The sequence below is a fragment of the Tenrec ecaudatus genome, chromosome 1 (assembly GCF_050624435.1).
Source record: "Tenrec ecaudatus isolate mTenEca1 chromosome 1, mTenEca1.hap1, whole genome shotgun sequence".
NCBI classification, from domain to species: Eukaryota; Metazoa; Chordata; class Mammalia; order Afrosoricida; family Tenrecidae; genus Tenrec; species Tenrec ecaudatus.
In genome coordinates, this window is record NC_134530.1 from 147,516,971 (window position 1) to 147,542,212 (window position 25,242).

Below are 25,242 nucleotides of genomic sequence, written 5' to 3' on the forward strand. Positions count from 1 at the left end.
AGCTTTTCTTTCTTGATGTGTTTTGTTTTGTTCTTTGTCAGTGGTTTGTTGTTGTTGTTTTGTTGTATACTGTTGCTTGGTTTTGTTCTGTCTTGTTTAAGTGCATGTTATTATCTCCGCAGGTCTGTCTAAATAAGATAGGCTAGTTGAACTATCTGGAGGAAAAACAACGGACCGACAGTTCTGGAGGGACATGAGATAGGGGGAGGTGGGGGGAAAGGAAGTGGTGTTAACAAACCCAGGGACAAGGGAACAACAAAGGATCCAAATTGGTGGTGAGGTGGGAGTGGCAGGCTTGGTAGGAAATGATGAAGGGTAAGGTAACGAAGAGGTATAGCTGAAACCCCTCTAGGGCAGTTAGTCACCAGACTACATGGTAGGCCTTGCTCCCTGCTACTGGGTACAATAAACTATTTCTCCCTGAGGCCTGCGACCAAGCGTTCACACCCTACCAATAATGGTCTCTATCAGTTGAGTCAGGGAACAGGCCAAACTGTCTCTGTGACATCCAAAGTTGCTATCCTAAATCTAGGATCCGCACATCTTGTCACATGTATACCCCTAATCCCTCCTCTTCCTATTGCATGTACGTCCCTAGACCACCCCCTCTCATTACTGTATTACCTATAGCACAACCCCTTCCTGTGACGTTTGTCCTCACGTGTAATTGGGGGCTTGCATGTCCCCAGAAAATATAAAAAATCTGAGCTAGCATTAAAATCGCTCTCTCCATGTGGACCACCAAGCGGGGCTGAGGTAAGCATGCTACCATGAATCGTGTCTGACTCCATTTATTTCAATATTTCTCTTCTATCGCTCATACTCTCTATAACTTTACTAAGATCTTTACTTATTATCACTGTGCAATTGCACCTACTGAACCTGTAATGATATGTTAGAGGCTGGCTTCCCCTGACAATATATAAAGATGGGGAAATAGATCTATGTGCCTATATCTATAGGTGTATTAGTAAGGTGGCAGAAGGACCTTGGGCCTCTACTCAAGCACTCCCTAAATGCATGAATACTTTCTTCTATTAAATTGGCATTCAATGATGCTCACCCTCCCGACACAACCGCTGAAGCCAAAGCGGGTGAACAAGAAAATGTGGTGAAGAAAGCTGATGGTGCCCGGCTATCAAAAGAGATAGCGTCTGGGGTCTTAAAGGCTTGAAGATAAACAAGCAGCTCAGAAGCAACAAAGTCCACATGGAAGAACACACCAGCCTGTGTGATCACGTGGTCCTGAAGGGATCAGTTATCAGGCATCAAAGAACAAAAAATCATATCATTGGGTGGACACCTCCATGATACGATAACTGAGGACAAATGGGTGCCTAAGCAAATGTGTCGAAGAAAGCTGATGGTGCCCAGCTATCAAAAGAGATAGTGTCTGTGGTCTTAAAAGCTTGAAGGTAAACAAGTGGCCATCTAGCTCAGAAGCAACAAAGCCCACATGGAAGAAGTACACCAGCCTGTGCAATGAGATAACGAGGTGTTGAAGGAATCAGGCATAAGGCATCATCAGAAAAAAAAAATCTTACCATAGTGAATGAAGGGGGAAGTGCAGAGTGGAGACCCAAGGCCCATTTGTCAGCCACTGGAAATACCCTTGAAGAGGGGTCTAGGGGAGATGAGTCAGTCAGGGTGTGATGTAGCACCGATGGAGAATACAGCTTTCCTCCAGTTCCTAAATGCTTCTCCTCCCTCCCCCCCGCCCCAACTATCGTGATCCGAATTCTACCTTGCAAGTCTGGATAAAGCAGAGAGTGTACACTAGTGCAGATAGGAGCTGGAGGCACAGGGAATCCAGGGCGGATGATACCTTCAGGACCACGGGTGTGAGGGGTGATCCTGGGAGGGTAAGAGGGTGAGTGGGTTAGAAAGAGGGAACTGGTTACAAGGATCTACATGTGACCTCCTCCCTGGGGGACGGACAACAGAGAGGGGTGAAGGGAGACGTCGGACAAGGCAAGATATGATAAAATAATAATTTATAAATTATCAAGGGCTTATGAGGGAGGGAGGAAAAAGAGGACCTGATGCAAAGGGCTTTAGTGGAGAGCAAATGCTTTGAAAATGATGAGGGCAAAGAATGTGCAGATGTGCTATACACAATTGATGTATGTATGGATTGTGATAAGAGTTGTATGAGTCCCTAATAAAATGTTTTTTAAAAATCTGGCTGGATCAGAGGATGTACACTGGTACAGATAGGAAATGCAAACACAGGGAATCCAGGGCAGATGATCCCTTCAGGACCAGTGGTGTGAATGGCGATACTGGGAGGGTGGAGTGAGGGTGGGTTGGAAAGGGGGAACCGATTACAAGGATCTACATGTGACCTCCTCTCTGGGGGATGGACAACAGAAGAGTGGGTGAAGGGAGACGTTGTACAGGGCAAGATATGACAAAATACTAAGTTATAAACTATGAAGGGTTCATGAGGGAAGGGGAATCGGGGAGGGAGGGAGCAAATGAGCTGATGCCAGCGGCTTAGGTGGGGAGAAAATGTTTTTAGAATGATGATGGCAATGAATGTACAAATGTCCTTTGCACAATTGATGTATGTATGGATTGTCATAAGATTTGTATGAGCCCCTAATAATATGATTGAAAAATACAAAAAAAGAATATTATCTCTCAAAACAAACAAACAGAAAGACTATTATCTATCTTGTCAAGTGACTGAGAAGGTTAAATGAGCACATTTACATAGATTTCTTAGAACAGTGGCTGACACATAGTATTACATTTTTATTAGTGAAATTCCTTAAGATATCAGTCATACCTCATTCATTCACACTTCCATCAAAGAGTAAATTTTATAATACACCAAAGAAAATTTTAGATACAAAGATGAAGATACTCTTTGCTTGCAATATTTCACACTCCACTAGGGAGGACAAACATGAAAGCCATGTGATAATATTAACAAATAAATGTTTGAACTAAGCAATGTAGAAATGCAAAAAATAAAGTATTGTGTTTTCCAGTTTGTTAAACAAAAAAGGAGTAGAGGCATATAGATGCAACTGCAAGGTTTATAGGGGAGGTAGGGTTGCAGGGTGGGAGATAGGGAGCATGAGGAGGCTAGGGGAGCAAACACAATGTATGTGGGAGGGAGGAGGGAACACTCTCTAGAACTGATGGTGATTATCCAACTCAATTTTTAAATGATTTAACCTTAGGGGGGCGGAGGAGGACAAAATGTTGCAAAATGTATTGTGGTAATGATTTTTTGCGTATGTGTGTGTGTGGGGGGGTAATGATTGTACAACTCTTCCTGGAGTGATTGAATTATTGAATTGTGTGATATATTGATTGAGTGCCAATGAAACTGTTACCAAAAATAAAGTACTTAAATAATTATGGCAACATATGTACATACTTGCTTGATACAATTGATGTATAGATTGTTACAAGAGCTGTAAGAGCCCCCAATAAAAAGATCTTTAAAAAAATAAACAGGAAAAAAGTACTTAATGCTGTATCAGGAGATCTAGAGAGGGCTTCCTAGAGAATGTGACTTTTAATTTGGATCTTAAAAGATTAAAATGTAGTTCATAAGTGGGAGAGTGCAATACAGCAATATCTTTAAGCCACACACTGAAAAGTCTCCATACTCACATATATAGTGTACAGCTTTAGAGAGGACTAAATACAGATACTTTCTATGATCTTCTACCACTTGACATGCATCTCTAATTTATGATGAGTAAAATTTAAACAATTTTCTTTTCATCCTATTCCTTACACTTGTACATATTTTCCTGCTCTTTTCTCCTTTGTATAATTGCATATATTTATTACACAGAACCAAACAGAGCTAATACGCTGTAGACTCAGCTTTTGTATTTGATCTGAAAGGAAGTTTAATTATTAAAAGAAACAATTTAATATTTTAAGTGAAATACTTGCCAATTCTTTATAACAAGGAAAATTAGTATATTAGCCCATTTTATAATCATAATTAGTTTCCATTTGTGTTCCTTATCATGATAAAAACAACTCAAAGCCAAATACCTCTATTTATTGTAACTATATAGAATCTTTTAAACGACTTTCATGATCACCATTTGTCACATGAACAGACATGATACCCACCGGCGTCTGAAGGGCGTAAAAAGTCCGTGTCACAAGTAAAAAAGGTCTGATGGTCCTGAGCAGACAAGTTCATGTCACAGTATGTGAGTGGCTCTTTACCAGTCACCCAAGTGTACCTTTATAAAAACACAAGAAAATATTTAAATTGAATATACAAGTTACAACAGACATAATTTACAATCCAAACATATAATATCATAAATTCTACTTGAACATGTTTTAAAAGCTACTAATCAGTATGATTAATAATAAAACAGAGCCCCTTCTCTCCCCAGAAGAATTCACTTCAGAGGACATCACTGGAGCTACGGGTCAAGGAGAGGGACATGTCTAATCAGAACACACAGGAGCAAACAAAGGGGGAAGGAGAGAGAGTGGAACACATCCTGGCCTACCAAGCCCTCAAGATGATATATTCCTGCTCAGAGCAGCCAATGCACAGAGAAGATCATAGGATTGCCCCCACCAGGAGACATGACACCTCGCTGACCTACAGTACTACAAGGTGACAACACTGGAGACACAGATTGGGAATTGTGCCCGATTCTGACCCCACCACACCGAGGTGAAACACTAAGGGTGTGCAACAGAACAGCAAGGGGAGCAGAGCAAGGAAGTCTCTGGGGAATACCAAATATTGACTGTGAGACCAGTGCGTGGCACCCCATCAGACTCAACTGGAAAACAAGCATAAAGTTCAACAAACAGACCTTGAACTATTTATAGTCTTTTCTTTTTGTTGTTGTTGGTTTTTTGGTGTGTGTTGTGGTGGTTTTTTGGTGTGTGTTGTTGTTGCTTTGTTGTTTTTCTTTCCTCTGTCTTGTTTTTGTGCATATTATTATCTCTGCATGTCTATCTGGATAAGGTAGGCAGGACAAACAATCCGAAGGACAATAAAAAAAGGACTTAGGTTCTGGGGGACATAGGAGAGGTGGAGGCAGGGGAAAGGAAGTGAGTGTTAACAACCCCAGGGAAAATGAAACAAATGGCGAGGAGGGTGTAGGAGGCCTGGTAGGGCTTGATCAAGGACATTGTAACTGAGAGGAATTACTGAACTCCAAATAAAAGCTGAGCATGATAGTGGGAAAAGAGGAAAGTAAAAGGAAATAGAGGAAAGAACTAGGAGGCAAGGGGCATTTATAGAGGTCTAAATACAGGCATGTACATATGTAAATATATCTCTATATGATGATGGAGAAATAGATCTATGAGCATATATTTATTGGCTTAGTATTAAGGTAGCAGATGGACATTGGGCCTCCACTCAAGTACTCCCTCAACACAAGAACACCTTGTTCTAATAACTTGGCATTCCATGATGCTCACCTTCCAGACGTGATCGCTGAAGACAAAATGGGCACATAAGCAAATGTGAAGAAAGCTGATGGTGCCTGGCTATCAAAAGATATAGCACCTGGGGTCTTAAATGCTTGAAGATAAACATCTAGCTGAGAAGAAACAAAGCCCTCATGGAAGAAGCACGCTAGCCTGTGTGATCATGAGGTCTCGATAGGATCAGTTATCAGGCATCAAAGACCCAGAACAAAATATCATATCATTGTGAATGAAGTGCAGTGTGGAGTAGAGACCCAAAGCCCACCTGTAGGCAATTGGACATCCCCTTACAGAAGGGTTGTGGGGAAGAGACAAGCCAGTCAGGGTGCAGTATAGCACTGATGAAACATACAACTTTACTTTACTTTCCTTCTTTAATGTCTCCCCCCCTCCACCACTATCATGGTCCCAATTCTACCTTACAAATCTGGCTAGACCAGAGTATATATACATGGGTACAGATAAGAGCTGGAAACACAGGGAATCCAGGACAGATAAACCCCTCAGGACCAATATGGAGAGTAGCCACAGCAGGAGAAGGGTAAGGAGAAGGTTTGGGGAGAAAGGGAAACCGATCACAATGATCTACCTATAATCCCCTCCCAGGGGAATAGACAAGAGACAAGGGAGTAAAAGGAGACCACAGTCAGTGTAAGACATGTAAAAATAATAATAATTTATAAATTATCATGGGTTCATGATTTATTAATAAAAAAGAAGAAAACAGAAGAGATAATCTACACAAACTATTTAGACTATAGTAATAAATCAATAAAACCAAAAGAGAAAAAAATATTATTCAAACTCCAATAGTGTAAAAATTATGCTCAAAGGGAAATAACAACTGTTATATATATTAAATGTACTTAAATTTATTATTAAATATACTAAATTCTTACTATTAAGAATTTGAGGTGATAAGAGTTGTACAAACCCCCGATAAAATGATTAAAAAAAGAATTTTTGTTATTTAGATAAACTTAAATAAAGCATCAGTTAATAATTTACTAAAGTGTCAGTATTAAAATGATAAAGAAGCTAGAATAAAACACAGGTGGGCTTTCAAAGTACACAAGTGAAGAGAAACTATTTTCACATTTTACTAAATTAAAATTCTAAGCTTTAATTTCCTTAAAGCCCACAAAAAGCTAATAGCAAGCTAACAAATGGATAATAGATACATTTTAAATATTCAATTTCACTAGCAATAAAAAATAGTACATTAAAACACTAATACTTATGTTTCCCTTATCAAGCTGAAGATACATATAAAAGGTGAGGCAGAGATACACATCTACTGCCAGTATATATGGAAATTACTGAGTTCTTTACATAAATCAATTAAATAACAAATACCTAGGGTCTTAAAAATATGTTCACCTAGTATGTCAGATTGAATTATATACCATTGTCTCTATTTATTTTTAAAATCTTGGTAATAAAAGAGAGAAAAAAACATGCTAAAGGGAAGGAAATGGGGAACCGATTATAAGGATCTACACCTCTGGGTTATGGACAACAAAAAAGTGGGTGAATGGAGACATCAGACAGTGTAAGATATGACAAAATAATAATTTATAAATTGTCAAGGGTTCATGAGGGAGAGGGCAGTTGAGAGGGATGGGGAAAAATGAGGAGCTGATGCCAAGGGCGTAAGTGGAGAGCAAATGTTTTGAGAATGATGAAGGCAACGATTGTACACATGTCCTTGACACAACTGATGTATGGATGGATAGTGATAAGAGTTGTATGAGCCCCCAATAAAATGATTTTTTTAAATAAAGAAATGTGAACAAGTTGGCAAATCATAATTTGCACACAGGAAATAAATAGACAGATAAATAAATAAATGGAAGGAAAAAAGCAAAAATAAATAAAAACAAAACTCTGTGAATATCCTTTGATTCAGTATTCCCAGTACCACTAACTGACTTTAGGCAAATAATCATAGATGTGGCTAAATATTCACATACAAAATATTCCTTTAATGTTAACAGTGAGTGAAAGAATTATCTTTTTTTTTCCCTAATCATTTTTTTCTCTTTTCTTTTTTTACATTTTATTAGGGACTCATACAACTCTTATCACAATCCATACATATACATACATCAATTGTATAAAGCACATCCATACATTCCCTGCCCCAATCATTCTCAAGGCATTTGCTCTCCACTTAAGCCCCTTGCAGCAGGTCCTCTTTTTTTTCCCCCTCCCTCCCCTTTCCCCACTCCCTCATGTGCCCTTGGTAATTTAGACATCGTTATTTTGTCATATCTTGCCCTATCTGGAGTCTCCCTTCCCCCCTTCTCTGCTGTCCCTCTCCCAGGGAAGAGGTCACATGTGGATCCTTGTAATCAGTTCCCCCTTTCCAACCCACTCACCCTCCACTCTCCCAGCATCGTCCCTCACACCCTTGGTCCTGAAGGTATCATCCACCCTGGATTCCCTGTACCTCCAGCCCTCATATGTACCAGTGTACAGCCTCTGTCCTATCCAGCCCTGCAAGGTAGAATTTGGATCATGGTAGTTGGGGGGAGGAAGCATCCAGGATCTGGGGGAAAGCTGTGTTCTTCATCGGTACTACATCACACCCTAATTAACCCATCTCCTCTCCTAAACCCCTCTATGAGGGGATCTCCAGTGGCTGACACTTGTGCCTTGGGTCTCCACTCTGCACTTCCCCCTTCATTTAATATGGTATATATATATATACACACACATATATATATACATATATATACATATACACACATATACACATACATACACACACATATCTTTTTTTTTTTTTTTTGCATGATGCCTTATACCTGGTCCCTTGGCACCTCGTGATCGCACTGGCCGGTGTGCTTCTTCCATGTGGGCTTATTTGCTTCTGAGCTAGATGGCCGCTTGTTCACCTTCAAGCCTTTAAGACCCCAGACACTACCTCTTTTGATAGCCGGGCACCATCAGCTTTCTTCACCACATTTACTTGTTCACCCACTTTGGCTCCAGCCGTTGTGTCAGGAGAGTGAGCATCATAGAGTTCCAATTTAATAAAAGAAGGTATTCATGCATTGAGGGAGTGTTTGAGTAGAGGCCCAAGGTCCTTCCGCCACCTTAATACTTGACCTATAAATATAGACACATAGATCTATTTCCCCATCCTCCTATATATATTTGCATGTACATGTCTTTGTCTAGACCTCCATGAATGCCCTTTGACTCCTAGCTCTTTCCTCCATCTCCCTTGACTTTCCTCCTGCCCTACTACCATGCTTCGTCGCCACCTGGGCTAGAGTATACCTCTTCTCTAAGCAACCTTACCCTTGATCATTTCCCACCAGGCCTGCCACTCCCCTTTCTCTACCATTTGGGGTCCCATGTTTTTCCCTTGTCCCTGGGTTTGTTAACACCACTTCCTTACCCCCCCTACCCACCCACCACAAGTCCCCCCGGAACTGTCGGTCCCGTTGTTTTTCCTCCAGATAGTTCATCCAACCTGTCCTATTCAGACAGACCTGTGGAGACGCTAACATGCACAAAAACAAGACAGAGGAAAACAAAGCAACAGTATACAACCAGACAGCAAAACAACAAAAACAAACCACTGACAAAGAACAGAACAAAACAGTTCACAAGAGAAAAGCTTGTAGTTAGTTCAGGGATCGTTTGCTGGCCCTTAGGAGCGTTTTCCAGTCCAGTCTGTTGGGGCACCACGCCCTGGCCCCAAAGTCCACTTTCAGCATTCCCTGGGGATCTTGCCACTCCATTCCCTTGCTGTTCCGCTGCACTCCCCCAGTGATTTGCCTCGGTGTGGTGGGATCAAGTCAGGTGCAATTCCCACACTGTGTCTCCGGTGCTGTCCCCTGTATCGCCCTTAGTCACTGATTGGCATCATTTCTCATAGTGGGGTCAGCCATGTTGTTCTCTCTGTGGACTGGCTGCTCTACTCAGGAACATCCTCATCACGGCCTGGTGGGCCAGGCTGTGCTCCACTCTCTCCTCCTGCCCCTTCATCTTCTCCCGTGTGCTCTGATCAGGTATGTTCATCTCCCGGAGCTGCAGAGTCAATGTCGTCCTTTGGAACAAATTCTTTTGGGGGGAGGGGCAGGAATCCACTTAATTTATGGTGCTGGGGCCAGCCTCCCAGACCTCTCCACTGGTTCCCTACTCCACGGCGGGATATTGCATTCACACCTTGCGACACTGGGTTGAAGTCTGGTCCCACTTTCCCTGTGGAGATATAAACAATACTCTCCCCTTGGGTGGATTAATGCCCCATGACCCCACTACCCTTTTCTTCCTTGTATTCATCCTTTTGTTTTCCTTTCCCCACCTCCTCCACCATTGTCTACCATGTACATCCCTGGTTTTGGTCTGGTCTCTTCCATACTACAGTCTTCACCCCTAAAATGTTGTATACAGTAGCTTTTTTCCCTATGCCACTTTAAGAATTATCTTATTGGTGCATATAGACACAACTTTCCTCTAGTCCTTTGGTGCTTCCTTTCCCTCACTATCATGACCTCAATTCTACCTTACAAATCAGATTAGACCAGAACATGCACACTGCTGCAGACAAGAGCCTGCAACACGGGGATTCCAGGATAAATAAACCCCTCGGTGTCAACAATGAGTAGAGATACTAGGAGGCTTAGGGGAGGGTGGGGGAAAAGGGGGAATGGATTATTATAAGGATCAACCTATAACCAACCTCCCAGGGGAACAAACAACAAAAAACTGGGTGAGGGGCAACGGAGGACAATGGAAGATATGAAAATAATAATCTATAACTTATCAAGGGATCCTGAGGGAGGGCCGGCTGGGGAGGGAGGGGGAAGAAATGGGGAGCTGATATCAAGGGTTCAAGAGGGAAGAGAATGCTTTGAAAATGATGATGGCAGCATATGTGCAAATGTGCTTGACACAATGGATGAATAGATGAATTGTGATAAGAGATGTAAGAGCCCCCAATAAGTATTTATAAAAAATGATCTTATTAACTTAAACAGGAATACTACAAAGTATGATGATGATGTTGCCGTAAGATAAACTATATTACAACTGTTAAATATCATGCCTTTGAAGAGTATTTAAAGCCATAAGTAAATTCAGATTTGGGTTTTGTTTCTGTATGAGAGAGTTCGAGGAAAAACTGCATTATCTCTTTTTAAAAAATAGTATTATTGACATAATTCACACATCAAACAATTCAATGGTTTGGATATATTTTTTAAAGTTGTGCAATCAAAACTCCCTTATCTTTCAACTCTGATTTTCGATGACATCTTTGAATGCTCTTAGTACATGGACACCACTCCCCACTTATTGACATGGTAAGGTCCCAAAGACCAGATTTTTATGCAAAAATCAGGGTGTGAAAATGGAAGGTTAAATGCATCAGATCACAAAAAATACAAGATGACCATATCATTATGTAAGTGCCAAGTTTCATCATTACTTAACTGTCAAACCACTAAAAATGAAGGTCCAGGCAAGTGGATCTACAACCTTAGATCTGGCAGTTCTCACGTTACTTTTTTTATTTTACATTTTATTAGGGGCTCATACAACTCTTATCACAATCCATATATATACATACATCAATTGTATAAAGCACATCTGTACAGTCTTTGCCCTACTCATTTTCTTTCTTTTTTTTTACATTTTATTAGGGGTTCATACAACTCTTATCACAATCCACACATATAAATACATCAATTGTATAAAGCACATCCGCACATTCCCTGCCCCAATCATTCTCAAAGCATTTGCTCTCCACTTAAGCCCTTTGCATCAGGACCTCTTTTTTTCCCCCTCCCTCCCTGTTCCCTCCTCTCTCATGTGCCCTTGGTAATTTATACATTGTTATTTTGTCATATCTTCCCCTATCCGGAGTCTCTCTTCCCCCACTTCTCTGCCGTCCATCTCCCAGGGAGGAGGTCACATGTGGATCCTTGTAATCAGTTCCCCCTTTCCAACCCACTCACCCTCCACTCACATTACTTTTTTTTTGCTCACTTTACTTCTTACTTCTCACTTCACATTTGTTATTGCTGGACTCATATCATTAATGCACTAAATAGGCAACAGTTTTTTCATTATTATTGTAAATGCAGAACACTAGGGGGTTTGAAAAAACTCATGAGAAAATGGAATTTAAAAAAAATGGGACATGTCCCTAAATTTATGAAGTTCCCCCTCTTCCCTCCCAACAATATGTATCAGGGGAGTCAACAACTAATAAGGTAGATACATACAGAAAAGAGATTATATTAAAATATTAGTAAAATACTAATATTGTTATAACATGCTAACAGTAGTTATCACTAAGTGTTGAGAAAATGTGATTTTTAACTTTATTCTTTATATAATTTTGTATTTTCCAACTTTTTCACAATGAACATACATATATAATTTTTAAAACACATAAATATCCTCTCATTCTTTAATATCTTTAATATTTCCTCCCCTTACTATTATGGTCTTAGTTTTACCTCATTAATCTTGTGAGACCTGTGTATGTTTATTTGTATAATTAAGGTCATTTGATGTGTGAAATCCAAGATAAACACTTCAGAAATAGTAATGGAGTAACTACGTGAACATCCGCCCCTCCTCCCAGAAGAATTTACTGCAGAGGACAGCACTGAAGCTACAACTTAGAGGGAGGGACATGTCTAATCAGAGTACACAGGAGAAAATGGAGGGGGAGGAAGAGAGAGTGAAGTACATATTTGCCCACCAAACCTTGAGGACGATATTCCTGCTCAGAGCAGTCAATGCACAGAGAGGACCATATGGCCGGCCCCACTATGAGACACGATATTCCTGACTGACCCGTAGCCCTACAGGGGACAACACTGAAGTCTCAGCGTGGGGATTGTTCTGATCTGACCCCACCACACCGAGGTGAAACACTAAGGGTGTGCAACAGAACAGGAAGGGGAGTAGAACAAGGAAGCCCCAAGGGAGTACCAAAAATAGACTTTAGGTTCAAGGGGTGGCACCCCATCAGACACTACCAGAAAACACTCCTAAAGGTCAACAAGCTGACCTTGAACTATTTAAAGACTTTTCTTTTTTTGTCATTGCTTTTTTGTTGTTGTTTCTTTTGCTCTGTCTTGTTTTATGCATATTAATATCTCTGCAGGTCTATCTAGATAAGATAGGCTGGATAAACAATCTGGAGGAGAAAACAACCGGACTGATGGTTCCAGGGGGACATGGGAGAGGGGGAGGTAGGGGGAAAGGAAGTGGTGCTAACAATCCAGGGACAAGGGAACAATAAGAGATCCAAAATCAGTGGTGAGGAGTGTGTAAGAGGGCTGATAGAGCTTGATCAAGGGCAATGTAACAGAGAGGAATTAGTGAAACCCAAATGAAAGCTGAGCATGATAGTGGGAAAAGAGGAAAGTAAAAGGAAATGGAAGAAAGAACTAAGAGGCAAAGGGCATTCATGAAGGTCTAAATACAGGCATGTACATATGTAAATATATTTATATATGATGATGGGGAAGTTTATCTGTGTGCATATATTTGTAGGTATAGTATTAAGGTAGCAGATGGACATTGGGCCTCCATTCAAGTACTCCCTCAATGCAAGAACACTTTCTTCTATTAAACTTGCATTCCATGATGCTCACCTTCCTGACATGATCACTGAAGACAAAGCGGGTGCATAAGCAAATGTGGTGAAGAAAGCTGATGGTGCCCAGATATAGCGTCTGGGGCCTTACAGGCTTGAAGGTAAGCAAGCAGTCATCTAGCTCAGAAGCAACAAAGCCCACATGGAAGAAGCACACCAGCCTGTGAGATCCCGAGGTGTCAAAGGGATCAGGTATCAGGCATCATCAGAACAAAATATCATATAATTGTGAATGAGAGAGAGTGCAGAGTGGGGACCCAAAGCCCATTTATAGGCCAATAGACATCCCCTTACAGAAGGGTCTCGGGGAAGAGACGAACCAGTCAGGGTGCAGTGTAGCAACGATAAAGCATACAACTTTCCCCTAGTTCTTAAATGCTTCCTCCCTCACCCCCCATCACCACTATTATGAATCCAATTCTACCTTACAAATTCGGCTAGACCAGAGGATTTACACGGGTACAGATAGGAACTGGAAACACAGGGAACCCAGGACAGATGAACCCTTTAGGACCAGTGGTGAGAGTGGCGATGCCTGGAGGGTGGAGAGAATGGGAGGTAGAAAGGGGGAACTGATTACAAGAATCTACATATAGCCTTCTCCCTGGGGGATGGACAGCAGAGAAGAAGGCGGGGGTTGGGAAGACATCGGACAGTGTAACATATGACAAAATAATGATGGTTTGTGAATGATGAAGGGTTCATGAGGTAGTAGGAAGTGGGTAGGGAGGGGGAAATTGAGCAGCAGATATTAAGTGCTCAGGTAGAGGGCAGATGTTTTGGGAATGATGATGACAACAAATGTACATATGTTCTTGACACAATGGATTTATGTATGGATTGTGATGAGAATTGTACAAGGCCCCAATAAAATGATTTTTTAAAAGAAAATATTTTTCCCCCAGATCCTGGATGCTTCCTCCCCCCAACTACCATGATCCGAATTCTACCTTGCAGGGCTGGATAGGACAGAGGCTGTACACTGGTGCATATGAGGGTTGGAGGTACAGGGAATCCAGGGTGGATGATACCTTCAGGACCAAGGGTGTGAGGGACGATGCTGGGAGAGTGGAGGGTGAGTGGGTTGGAAAGGGGGAAGTGATTACAAGGATCCACATGTGACCTCTTCCCTGGGAGAGGGACAGCAGAGAAGGGGGGAAGGGAGACTCCGGATAGGGCAAGATATGACAAAACAACGATGTATAAATTACCAAGGGCATATGAGGGAGGGGGGAATGGGGAGGGAAGGGGAAAAAAAAAAGAGGACCTGATGCAAGGGGCTTAAGTGGAGAGCAAATGCCTTGAGAATGATTGGGGCAGAGAATGTATGGATGTACTTTATACAATTGATGTATGTATATGTATGGATTGTGGTAAGAGTTGTATGAGCCCCTAATAAAATGTAAAAGAAGAAAAGAGAAAAAAATGAGTAGGGCAAAGACTGTACAGATGTGCTTTATACAATTGATGTATGTATATGTATGAACTGTGAAAAGAATTGTATGAGCCCCAATAAATTGTTTAAAAAAAAAAGAAAATATTTTAAAAATGATGATGACAACAAATGTACAAATGTGCTTGCCACAATGGGTGCATGTATGTATTGTGATAGAAGCTGTATGAACCCCCAATAAAATGATTTTTAAAAAAGAAAATGGGGGGCCCAAAATGGTGGCCGGCCAGGGTAGATGATCCCTTCAGGACCAGTGGTGTGAGTGGGGTTACTGGGTGGGTGGGTTGGAAAGGGGGAACCAATTACAAGGATCTACATGTGACCTCCTCCCTGGGGGATAGACAACAGAAGAGTGGGTGAGGGGAGATGTCGGACAGGGCAAGATATGATGAAATAATAATTTATAAATTATCAAGGGTTCATGAGGGAAGGGGGAGCGGGTAAGGAGGGGGAAAAATGAGGAGCTGATGCCTGGGGCTTAGGTCGAGAGCAAATGTTTTTAGAATGATGAGGGCAATGAATGTGCTTTACACAATGGATGTATGTATGGATTGTGATAAGAGTTGTATGAGCCCCTAATAAAAGTATTAATAATAAAAAAGAGTTATTAAAAAACAGGCAAGTACTATTTATTGTATACACAATCCCGCACTAATGCTGAGCTACTAGCAGAGACCTAGATATACATGCAGGGGCTCAATAGGTGGGGAAGGGAGAATGGGAGTATAACTACAAATATAATCTATTTCACAGAGGAAAGATCAAAGTGGATGTCAGAAGAGACTCTGAAACTTACTCTTAACCATACATCAGTTAAAGAAAATGGAAGAAATGATAAAAAGAAAAGAGTTGAACAGAAAATCTCTAAGGGCAGCTAGAGAAGGTGAAGTCAAATATTATAATAAAATGTACAAACACCTAAAGGTAGAAAAGCAAAAAGGGAAAAAAATGTTCCACAGATCTTAAACTGAAAGAACTAAAAAAAAAAAAAATCCAAACCCTGAGTTGCAGTGTTGAAAGATTCTATGAGCAAAATATGGAACAACGCAGGAAGTGGCAAAAGAAGAGGAAAGAATACTGTCACTCTACCAAAAAAGAACCAGTTGACACTCAACCAATTCAGGAGGTAGCATATGACTAAGAACCAGTGGTGCTAAGGAAGAAGTTCAAGCTGCACTGAAAGCATTAGCCAAATACAAGGCTCTGGAAATTGATGGAAACCCAACTGACATGAAATCCGTATTTGTGCCCATTCCCAAGAAAAGAGTCTCAATAGAATGCTCAAAGTGTAGAATAATATCAATATCACACGCAAGTAAAATTTTGCTGAAGACCATCAGGCTGGATTCAGAAGAGAGTATGGAACAAGGTATATCATTGCTGACATCATATGGATCTTGACTAAAAGCAGAAAGTACTAGAAAGATGTTCATTTAGGTTTTATTGACTATGCAAAGGCATTCAGCTGTGTGGATCATAACAAACTTGAGAAGAAAGGGAATTCAAAAACGCCTTATTGTGCTCACGTGGAACCTGTACATGGATCAAGAGAAAGCTGTGCAAACAGACAAGGGAATACTGCATGGTTTAAAATCAGGAATGGTGTGCTTTAGGGTTGCATCCTCTCATCAAACTTATTTAATCTGTTAAACTGAGTAAATCATCAGAGAAGTTAGACTACATGAAGAAGAATGTGGCAGCAAGATTGGAGGAAGGCTTATTAACCACCTGTGATATAATGATACAAACTTGCTTGCTGAAAGTAAGGAGGACTTGAAGCACTTGCTAATAAATATCAAGGATTGCAGACATCAGTATGGATTACAATTAAATGTAAAGAAGACCAATTCTTCACAAGTGGACCAATAGGTAACATCGTGATAACTAGGAAAAATGTTGAAATTGTCAAGGATGCCGTCTTGCTTGGATCCACAATCAGTGCTCATGGAAGCAGCAGTCAGATCAAATGATGCACAGTCCTCGCAAGTCTGGTGAAAAAGTCCCCTTAAAGTGTTGAGCAAGGAGGGTAATTGGAGGACTAGGGTGGGTCTGACCCAAGCCATGGTATTTTCAGTTGCCTTGTATGCATGTGAATGTTAGACACTGAATAAGGAAGGCTGCAGAAGAACCAATGTATTTGAATTGTGGTGCTGGGAAAGAATATTGACAGTACCATGGACTGCTAAAAGGACAAACCACTCTGTGTTGGAAGAAGTACAGCCAGAGTGCTCCTTAGAGGCAAGGATGGCGATACTTTGACTAACATACACGTACTTTGGACATGTTATCAGGAGAGACCAGTTTCTGGAGAAGGACAACATGATTGGTAAAGTAGAAGGGCAGCCAAAAAGAGGAAAGCCCTCAAGGAGATGGAATGGCACAGTGACTGCAACAACGGGCTCAAGCGTAAGAACAATTGTGAGGACGGCACAGGACTGGGTTTTGTTTCGTTCTGTTGTACACATGATCCCTGTGGGGCAGAAGCACAGGGTGGCACTTAACAACAACCACGATTTATACTTGATGCAAATATTCCTATGAATGTGGCGGAGTATATAGAGGGCAAAGTTAAGGATACTTCTTAGACATAAAAAAATCCCTTGAGGGAATGAGCTCCTGGACCTGGGGGATCACATCATTGTATTAAAGAACACCAACATCTACTGGCACAAGAAAGATGATGCTCTACATTCTTCTTGACTGAGTAGAGACTGAAGTCTTAAAAGCTCTTGAAAAAAAAATACCTCTTGAACAGCAATCTAAGGTATAATCATTGGTCTCTCCTGAGTAAGAGGGAAAAGGAGATATAAAAATCAGAAGACTTATTGAAACAACTAATCCAATAGACTAATGAACCACTCAAACATCAGTGTCCACAACCCTGAGACCAGAAGAACTAGCTGATGTCTGGCTGCCACCACAAACTGGAAAGGATATTAGAAGAGTCAGAAAAAAAGGTGGAGTGAAACTCAAAATCAAAAAAGAGGCTTACTGGTCAGAGTTAGACAGGTAGACAGCTGAGACTATAACCCTGTCACCCTTCAGGTTGGGAACCTAGCCCTGAACCTACCCCTGTGATGGAATAATCAACTATTTAAGATCAGAGGTGCAGCATCTACCCAAGGACAAAGTTGGAGTGTTATGAACAAGGGATGAATGGAAGCAGGAAACATAGGGAGAAATTGGAATAGGAGGTGTTATATTGAGGGGACTCCAATGGATGAGTTGAAAAAGAGGGTGCATAGGTTGTTGAATGTGAAACTGATGATCTTCTCTGTAAATATTAATTCAGATAAGAATTTTTAAATAATATGTTTATAAGTTTGACCTATTTTGTGAGAAATTACAATGAAGAAAAAAGAAAAACATTGTTCATTTAACAGTTTTTCTATGCATTCCAAAATCTTAAAAATTTACTTATTTATATTCTTAAAATGATTTAAAGTAGTTAAAATATAATGTGAATTATATATATATGTATATATAAAATGTGCAATAGCAGTAACTTAAATTAGAAGCAAATAATCATTTTACCTAGGATTTACCAGTATCCAGCCTTAAGTGCTGTGCTATATTAAAAAAATAAACATTTTCATTATATTTTACTCTAAGATGAACATCATGATTGTTCTGAAAGGAAAATGTAATACCTCTTATATTCTGCTCCTCTGAAAAGGTTTAAAGGGTTTCTCCATACCGTGCACTCTAAACAAGAGAGAGAAAAGTTTTTTTAAAAAGACAGATAGTTTAATCAAATGCAACTAAATTGACATTTAACTCACGTTTATTGTATACCAACTGTTGCAGTTAGGTTTTTATGCCAACCTGGCACCTGTAGGAAGATATGGGTGGAGGTTAGCCTATCAGTCAGGTCAGAGCCTGGAGAGGCTTCCTTGGGGATGTGGTATTCTTATAAGAGAAACACGAAGGAGAACTGAGCCCTCTCTTGCTCTTTGCCTTCCAGCTTGACTGGGTCTTGTGTCAAGGTCTTGTAGCAGCCCACATGGCTTGCTAACGCTGGAAGCTATGGTACTCTGCCATGTTCCTGTGGACTTTGGGTCCACGTGACTCTGCATCTACAGGACTGTGATTGCTCAGCTTCCTTCTTCACCATCCTACCCCATCTGCCTGTAGCTACATGAGTTGAGGGCCTCCAGCTAGCATCTGACCCATGGACTTGAGTTGGACTGCACTAAGATATTTCCTTGATATAAAAGTACCTATTATATATATATATATATATATATATATATATATATATATATATGAATATCACTGGTTTCATTTCTCTAGAAAACTCAGCCTAACACACAATCTAAGCACAACAGTAACCACAGATGGTATAAAGATGTACAAATAATAGATGGTACTGACACTTGAGAAGCATGCAATTTCATTCCAGACCTTCCTAATGCCGTGACCCTTTAATACAGTTCCTCATATTGTGGTGACCCCCCCAACCATAAAATTATTTTTGTAGCTACTTCATAATTGTAATTTTGTAACTGATATGAATTAGGGGACCCCTGTGAAATGGTCATTCGACCCCCAAAGGGGTCACTACAAACAGGTTGAAAACCACTGTTCTAGACAATCATCCCTATCTCGCCTCCAAAATATCGGACTCATAATTCAGCTCCAGCATTTGTCATATTACAATGTGATTATCTGTTTGGTTTGGAGTTTTCTCCGTTAAAATATGATTTCTGAAAACTTGTTTATGTTTTCATTCCTTGATCCTAGCACAGTATCTGGAACTGACGTTTAATTAAATTAAAGGTAGCATGAGAATTAGCTATGTGAACAACTAACCTAAACTGTGTGATAAGTGCTATAGTAGAGATACATTTTGTTCCATGAGAATAAAAGGAAATTATTCATTTTAGTCTAGGAGAATCAGGGAAGGCTTTATAAAGCCTTGAATGACAGCATAAAATATAAAAGATGAGAACAAGGTTGAAGACAAGTAATATTCCAGGAGGAAGTATCATAAAACAATACAGCATGGTTAAGAAACGAGTATAACATAATGGGTGGGGGTAAACACTGTAAATGTGGTTAGAATAAAAGAGCAGGGGAGATTTATGAAGGAGCTTTTATACCACATTAAAAACTTTAGATATCATCCTTAATCATTCAGAAGTCACCAAAGGCAGAAAAAATAGCAAATATTCATTTGTACCAGAAGTTCTCCAGCTGTGATTTATAGGATCATAAAGTAATACATATTTTTATAATAAATACTAAAATCATATTTGCATTTTCAACTGTGTTGACTAACATTCCGTTGCATGGCTCTTCAGAGTGCGTCCTTAAATGTTATGTATAGATACCTCACTTGTCTCACCTAAGTACGAGCCCTGAAAACCAGAACTGATGGTGCAGAGTTAATCATGGGAGACTTGCTCTTACAAGTGAAGCCAGTGATGAAACTGTACTAGCAGTACAGACCATGTCCTTGCAGTAAGACCACGGAAACTGTTAAACATCATACCAAGTACTTAAGAAGTCAATAAACACATTTAATTTATAATAAACCCATGCATGTATGAACTAGAAAACAGGTGACAAGCAATTTTCTTTCAATAAAATTTGAACTTTCAAATGAACAATAGGATTTTGGAAAGCATGTATCTGCTACTTTAACTTTCCTGGTAACTTGCCAAAATGTACAGTCTTCTCTATGGGATTAGTGGGGATATTCAAGATTGTGATCCTCAAGATAATTATATAACAAAATCTGTGTAACACAGCATAGTATTATTTTCCAAATGGTTAATATGTAAAAACAAACTCATTGCTCTGGAGTTGATTCTGACTCATACTTTATAGGACATAGTAAAACCACCTCACATGGTTTCCAAATCTGTAAATCTTTACAAACGTGGACTGTGACATCATTCTGCAGAGCACCTGGTGGGTTTGAACCTCCAACCTTTCAGTTAGCAGCTGAGCTCCCCTGACTAATACGTTGTATTATAAAAACAATGCTATGTAAAAGATTGAAGCACAGTGTAAGATAAACCAGGGAACTGGAAAAGAAATGTTCATTGATATGACTGGAGATTCCACATTGCAATTAACCTTTATGAAACTAACTTTTATCAAGTTTGTTGTAATATTTTTATTAAAAAAAAACCTAAAAAATTTCTGAACTAGTAAAATACTTTTCCAAATGCATACCTCTGTGAAATAAGATTTTCTTCCCATATTTTACCAAAACAACGCATCACAACAGATCGAATATAGAACACAGAGACTAAGGTGTCTTCTTCTGATGTAAGGTGCCACCAAATGGGCTCCAATTCACATGAACACCAGAGCAAAACATGACAACTGCAATGTGTGAGTGCATTGCTGCAGCCACTGTGTCCACCAATCTTGCTAAGAGTCTTCTTTTTCTGTGACCCTCTACTTTACGAAGCATGATGTCATTTTCAAGGGACTGGTCTCTCCTGATAATGTGTCCAAAGTACATTCTGGCAATACTTCTCTCAAGATAATATTTATTTGTTCTTCTGGGAGTTCATGGTACTTTCAATATTTCTTATCAACACTATTTTTCAAATGCATCAATGGTTCTCCAGTCTTTCTTACTCATTATTCAGTTTTCCTAAGTATATGATTAAATTGAAAATACCATGGCTTGAATTAGGTGCACTTTAGCCCTCAAAGTGATATCTTTGTTTTTTTCTTTTTTGATCTTTGTTTTTCAACATGTTAAAGAGTTGTTTAAAAAAAAAAGCAGACCTTTTTTTCCTTCAAAGCTATGTATTTTAATTTTTTCCTTTTTAAAAATCATTTTATTAGGGGCTCATATAACTCTTATCACAATCCATATATACATCAATTATGTACAGCACATCTGTACATTCATTGCCCTTATCATTCTCAAAACATTTGCTCTCCACTTAAGTCCCTGGCATCAGGTCCTCATTTTTCCCCTTCCCTCCCCATTCCCCTCTCCCTCATGAACCCTTGATAATTTATAAATTAGTATTTTGTCATATCTTGCCCTGTCCGACATCTCCCCTCACCCACCTTTCTGTTGTCCGTCCCCCAGGGAGAAGGTCACATGTAGATCCTTGTAATCGGTGACCCCTTTCCAACACACCCTCCCTCTACGCTCCCAGTATCGCCACTCACACCACTGGTCCTGAAGGGATCATCCACCTTGGATTCCCTGTGTTTCCAGTTCCTATCTGTACTGGTGTACATCCTCTGGTCTAGCCAGACTTGCAAGGGAGAATTCAGATCAAGAGAGTGGGGGGGGCAGAAGACCTTTTTAATTGTAAATTAAGTGGAGGTTTGTATATCAGATAACCATTTCTGCATTCAACAACTTAAAAAACTTATGAAACCTCCCAGTGGTTTAATCTGTTTTCCCCATCTCCTTTCCCTTCATCTCCCTTTTTTGTTTGTTTGTTTTTAATCATTTTATTGGGGGCTCATACATCTCTTCCCCTCATTTCCCTTTTGTAATACATTATTTTTTCCTTTATACAAGTTAATACCTGTCTCCAAAATCAAATCCACTGTCATCACATTGATGCCAACTCATGGGGACCGTATAAAACAGGGCAGAACGCTCTCTGTGGATTTCTGCGACTGTAACTCTTTACAGGGGTAGGAATCCCCCTCCTTCTCCAGAGGAGGCCCTGGTAGTTTTGAAATGCTGACCTTTTGGATCGTAGCCCACCACATAATCACGCCACCAACATTCTAGCTTATTGCTCCCCCTTCCTTTCTGTTCTCTCCTCATAGTAACTATCAAAGTATATTTCTTCTGGTATGAAAATATTTTCTTGATTTAAAAAATAAATATCAGTTGTCTCATACAGTATATGCCCTTTTGTGATCAATTAACTTCATTCAGCATGGTGCCTTACTCCAATCCGATGCCACATTCTTCTTCATATAATCCATTTCATCTGATTATTTGCTCAGCATACACACTGAATAAATAAGGTGAGAGGATACAACACTGTCACACACATTTCCTGGTTTTAACTATTCAGTATTCCCTGGTTCTGTGTGCATAACTACCTCTTGATCCATGTAAAGGTTCCACAGGAGCACAATGATTGTTCCATAATTTCCAATCTTCTCAAGGTTATCCATATTTTATTATGGTTCTGCCTCGGCATAGTGCATGAAACATACGAGTAAGTAAACATCTTTCTCATATCCTCTTGCGTCAGTGAAAATCCATCTCATATCAACCATGATATTCTTTGTCCCCAGTCCTCTACTGAATCCAGCCTGAACCTCTGGCAACTCTTTGTCAATGTAGTGCTGCAACCATTGTTGGATGGTTTTCAGCAAAGTTTTTCTTGCATGTGATATTAATGATATTGTTTTACAATATGTACATTCTGTTGGGTCTTACATCTTTGGGATGAATACAAATATGGATCTCTTCCAGTATGGTGACCAAGTAGGTGTCTTTCAAATTTCTTAGTATGGGCCAGTAATTGCTTCAACGGCTATTGAAACATTTCAATTGGTATCCCGTCAATTCCTGGAGTCTTGGATTTGGTAATGCTTTCAGTTTAGCTTGTACTTCTTCCTTCAGTATCATTGGTTCTTGCTCCTGTGCTACTTCTTGAAATGGTTGAATGTGAACTAGTTCTTTTTGGTACAGTGAACTATGTATTCTGTCCATCTTCTTTGGAAACTTCCTGTATGCTCAAATATTTTGACCATAGAATCTTTCAAAATTGCAATTCAAGGCTTGAATTTTTTCTTTAGTCTTTTAGCTTAAGATATGCCATGTTTGTTATTTCTTTTGGGTTTTTCAACTCTAGGTTTGGGCACATTTTATTATAATATTTGACTTTGTTTTCTGGAGCTACCCGTTAAAATTTTCAATTTAGCTCTTGAATTCACCATTTCCTCCATTTGCCTTAGCTATTTTATGATGAAGAAAGAACAAGTTTCAGAGTCTCTTTTGACCTCCACACTGATCTTTTCTTTCTTTTTAATAACCTTATGGTTTCTTCATGAACTATATTCTTTGTGTGTGTGTGTTATTTTTTCTTTTTTTATTAATCGTTTTATTAGGTGCTCATATAACTCATCACAATCCATACATACATCAGTTGTGTAAAGCACATTTGTACATTCATTGCCATCATCATTCTCAAAACATTTGCTGTCCACTTAAGCCCCTGGCATCAGCTCCTCATTTTTCCCCCTCCCTCATGAACCCTTGCTAATTTAAAAATTATTATTTTGTCTTATCTTGCCATCCAACGTCTCCCTTCACCCACTTTTCTGTTGTCTGTCCCCCAGGGAGGAAGTCACATGTAGATCCTTGTAATCGGTGACCCCTTTCCAACTTACCCTCCTTCTACCCTCCCAGTATCGCCACTCACACCACTGGTCCTGAAGGGATCATCTGCCCTGGATTCCCTGTGTTTCTGGTTCCTATCTGTACCAGTGTACATCTTCTGGTCTAGCCAGACTTGCAAGGTAGAATTTGGATCATGATAGTGGGATGGGATGGGGGAGAGGGGGAGAGGAAGCATTTAGGAACTAGAGGAAAGTTGTATTTTTCATCATTGCTACATCGCACCCTGTATGGCTCGTCTCCTCCGCGAGATCCCTCTGTAAGGGGAACTTCAGTGACCTAAAAATGGGCTTTGGGTCTCCACTCTGTGCTCCCCCCTCATTCCCTATTGTAAGATTTTTTGTTCTGATGATGCCTGATACCTAATCGCTTCAACTCCTTGAGATCTCACAGGCTGGTGTGCTTCTTCCATGTGGGCTTTGTTGCTTTTTAGCTAGATGGCTGCCTGTTTACCTTCAAGCCGTTAAAACCCCAGATGCTATATCTTTTGATAGCCGGTACCATCAGCTTTCTTCACATTTGCTTATGCATCCATTTGTCTTCAGCGATCGTATCAGGAGGTGAGCACACAATAATAGGATTTTTTGTTCTTTGATGCCTGATAACTGATTCCTTCGGCACCTTGTGATCACGCAGGCTGGTGTGCTTCTTACATGTGGGCTTTGTTGCTTCTGAGCTAGATGGCTGCTTACTTACCTTCAAGCTTTTAAGACACCAGACACTATATCTTTTGATAGCCAGGCAGCATCAGCTTTCTTCACCACATTTGCTTATTCACCCTCTTTGTTTTCAGCGGTTGTGTTGGGAAGGTGAGCATCATGGAATGCCACTTCAATAGAACAAAGTGTTCTTGCATTGAGGGCGAACTTGAATGGAGGCCCAATGTCCTTCTGCTACCTTAATACTAAACCTATAAATATGTGCACATAGATCTATTTCCCCATCCTCATATATAAGTATATTTGCATAAATACATTTCTTTATCTAGATCTCTATAAATTCCCTGCCTCCCAGCTCTTTCCTCTATTTCCCTTGACCTTCCTCCTGTCCCACTATCATGCTCAGTCCCCACCAGGGTTTCAGCAATTCCTCTTTGTTTCATTACCCTTGATCATGGCCAACCAGGCCTCCCACACCCTCCTCACCACCAATTTGCATCACTTGTTGTTCCCTTGTCCCTGGGTTTGTTAATACCACTTCCTTTCCCCCCCCCACCTCCCCCTATCTCATGTCCCCCCGGAACTGTCAGTCCTGTTGTTTTCTCCTCCAGATTGTTCATCCAGCCTATCTTATTTAGACAGACCTGAGGAGATAATAACATGCATGAAAACAAGACAGAGCAAAACCAAGCAACAATATACA

The 25,242-nt window shown here is 40.2% G+C and overlaps 1 protein-coding gene across 2 annotated transcripts in view; it reads right to left on the reverse strand.

Annotated features, from left to right (window-relative positions):
* Positions 1 to 25,242, reverse strand: part of ST7L (suppression of tumorigenicity 7 like) — a 163,199-nt gene that overhangs the window by 122,708 nt on the left and 15,249 nt on the right. For both annotated transcript variants that reach the window (XM_075559431.1, XM_075559425.1), the window contains exons 4-5: positions 18,179 to 18,233; positions 4,108 to 4,223 (exon numbers count right to left, since the gene is read on the reverse strand). In XM_075559431.1, coding sequence (XP_075415546.1) covers positions 4,108 to 4,223; positions 18,179 to 18,233 — 171 coding nt within the window. The remainder of the gene's footprint in view (positions 1 to 4,107; positions 4,224 to 18,178; positions 18,234 to 25,242) is intronic.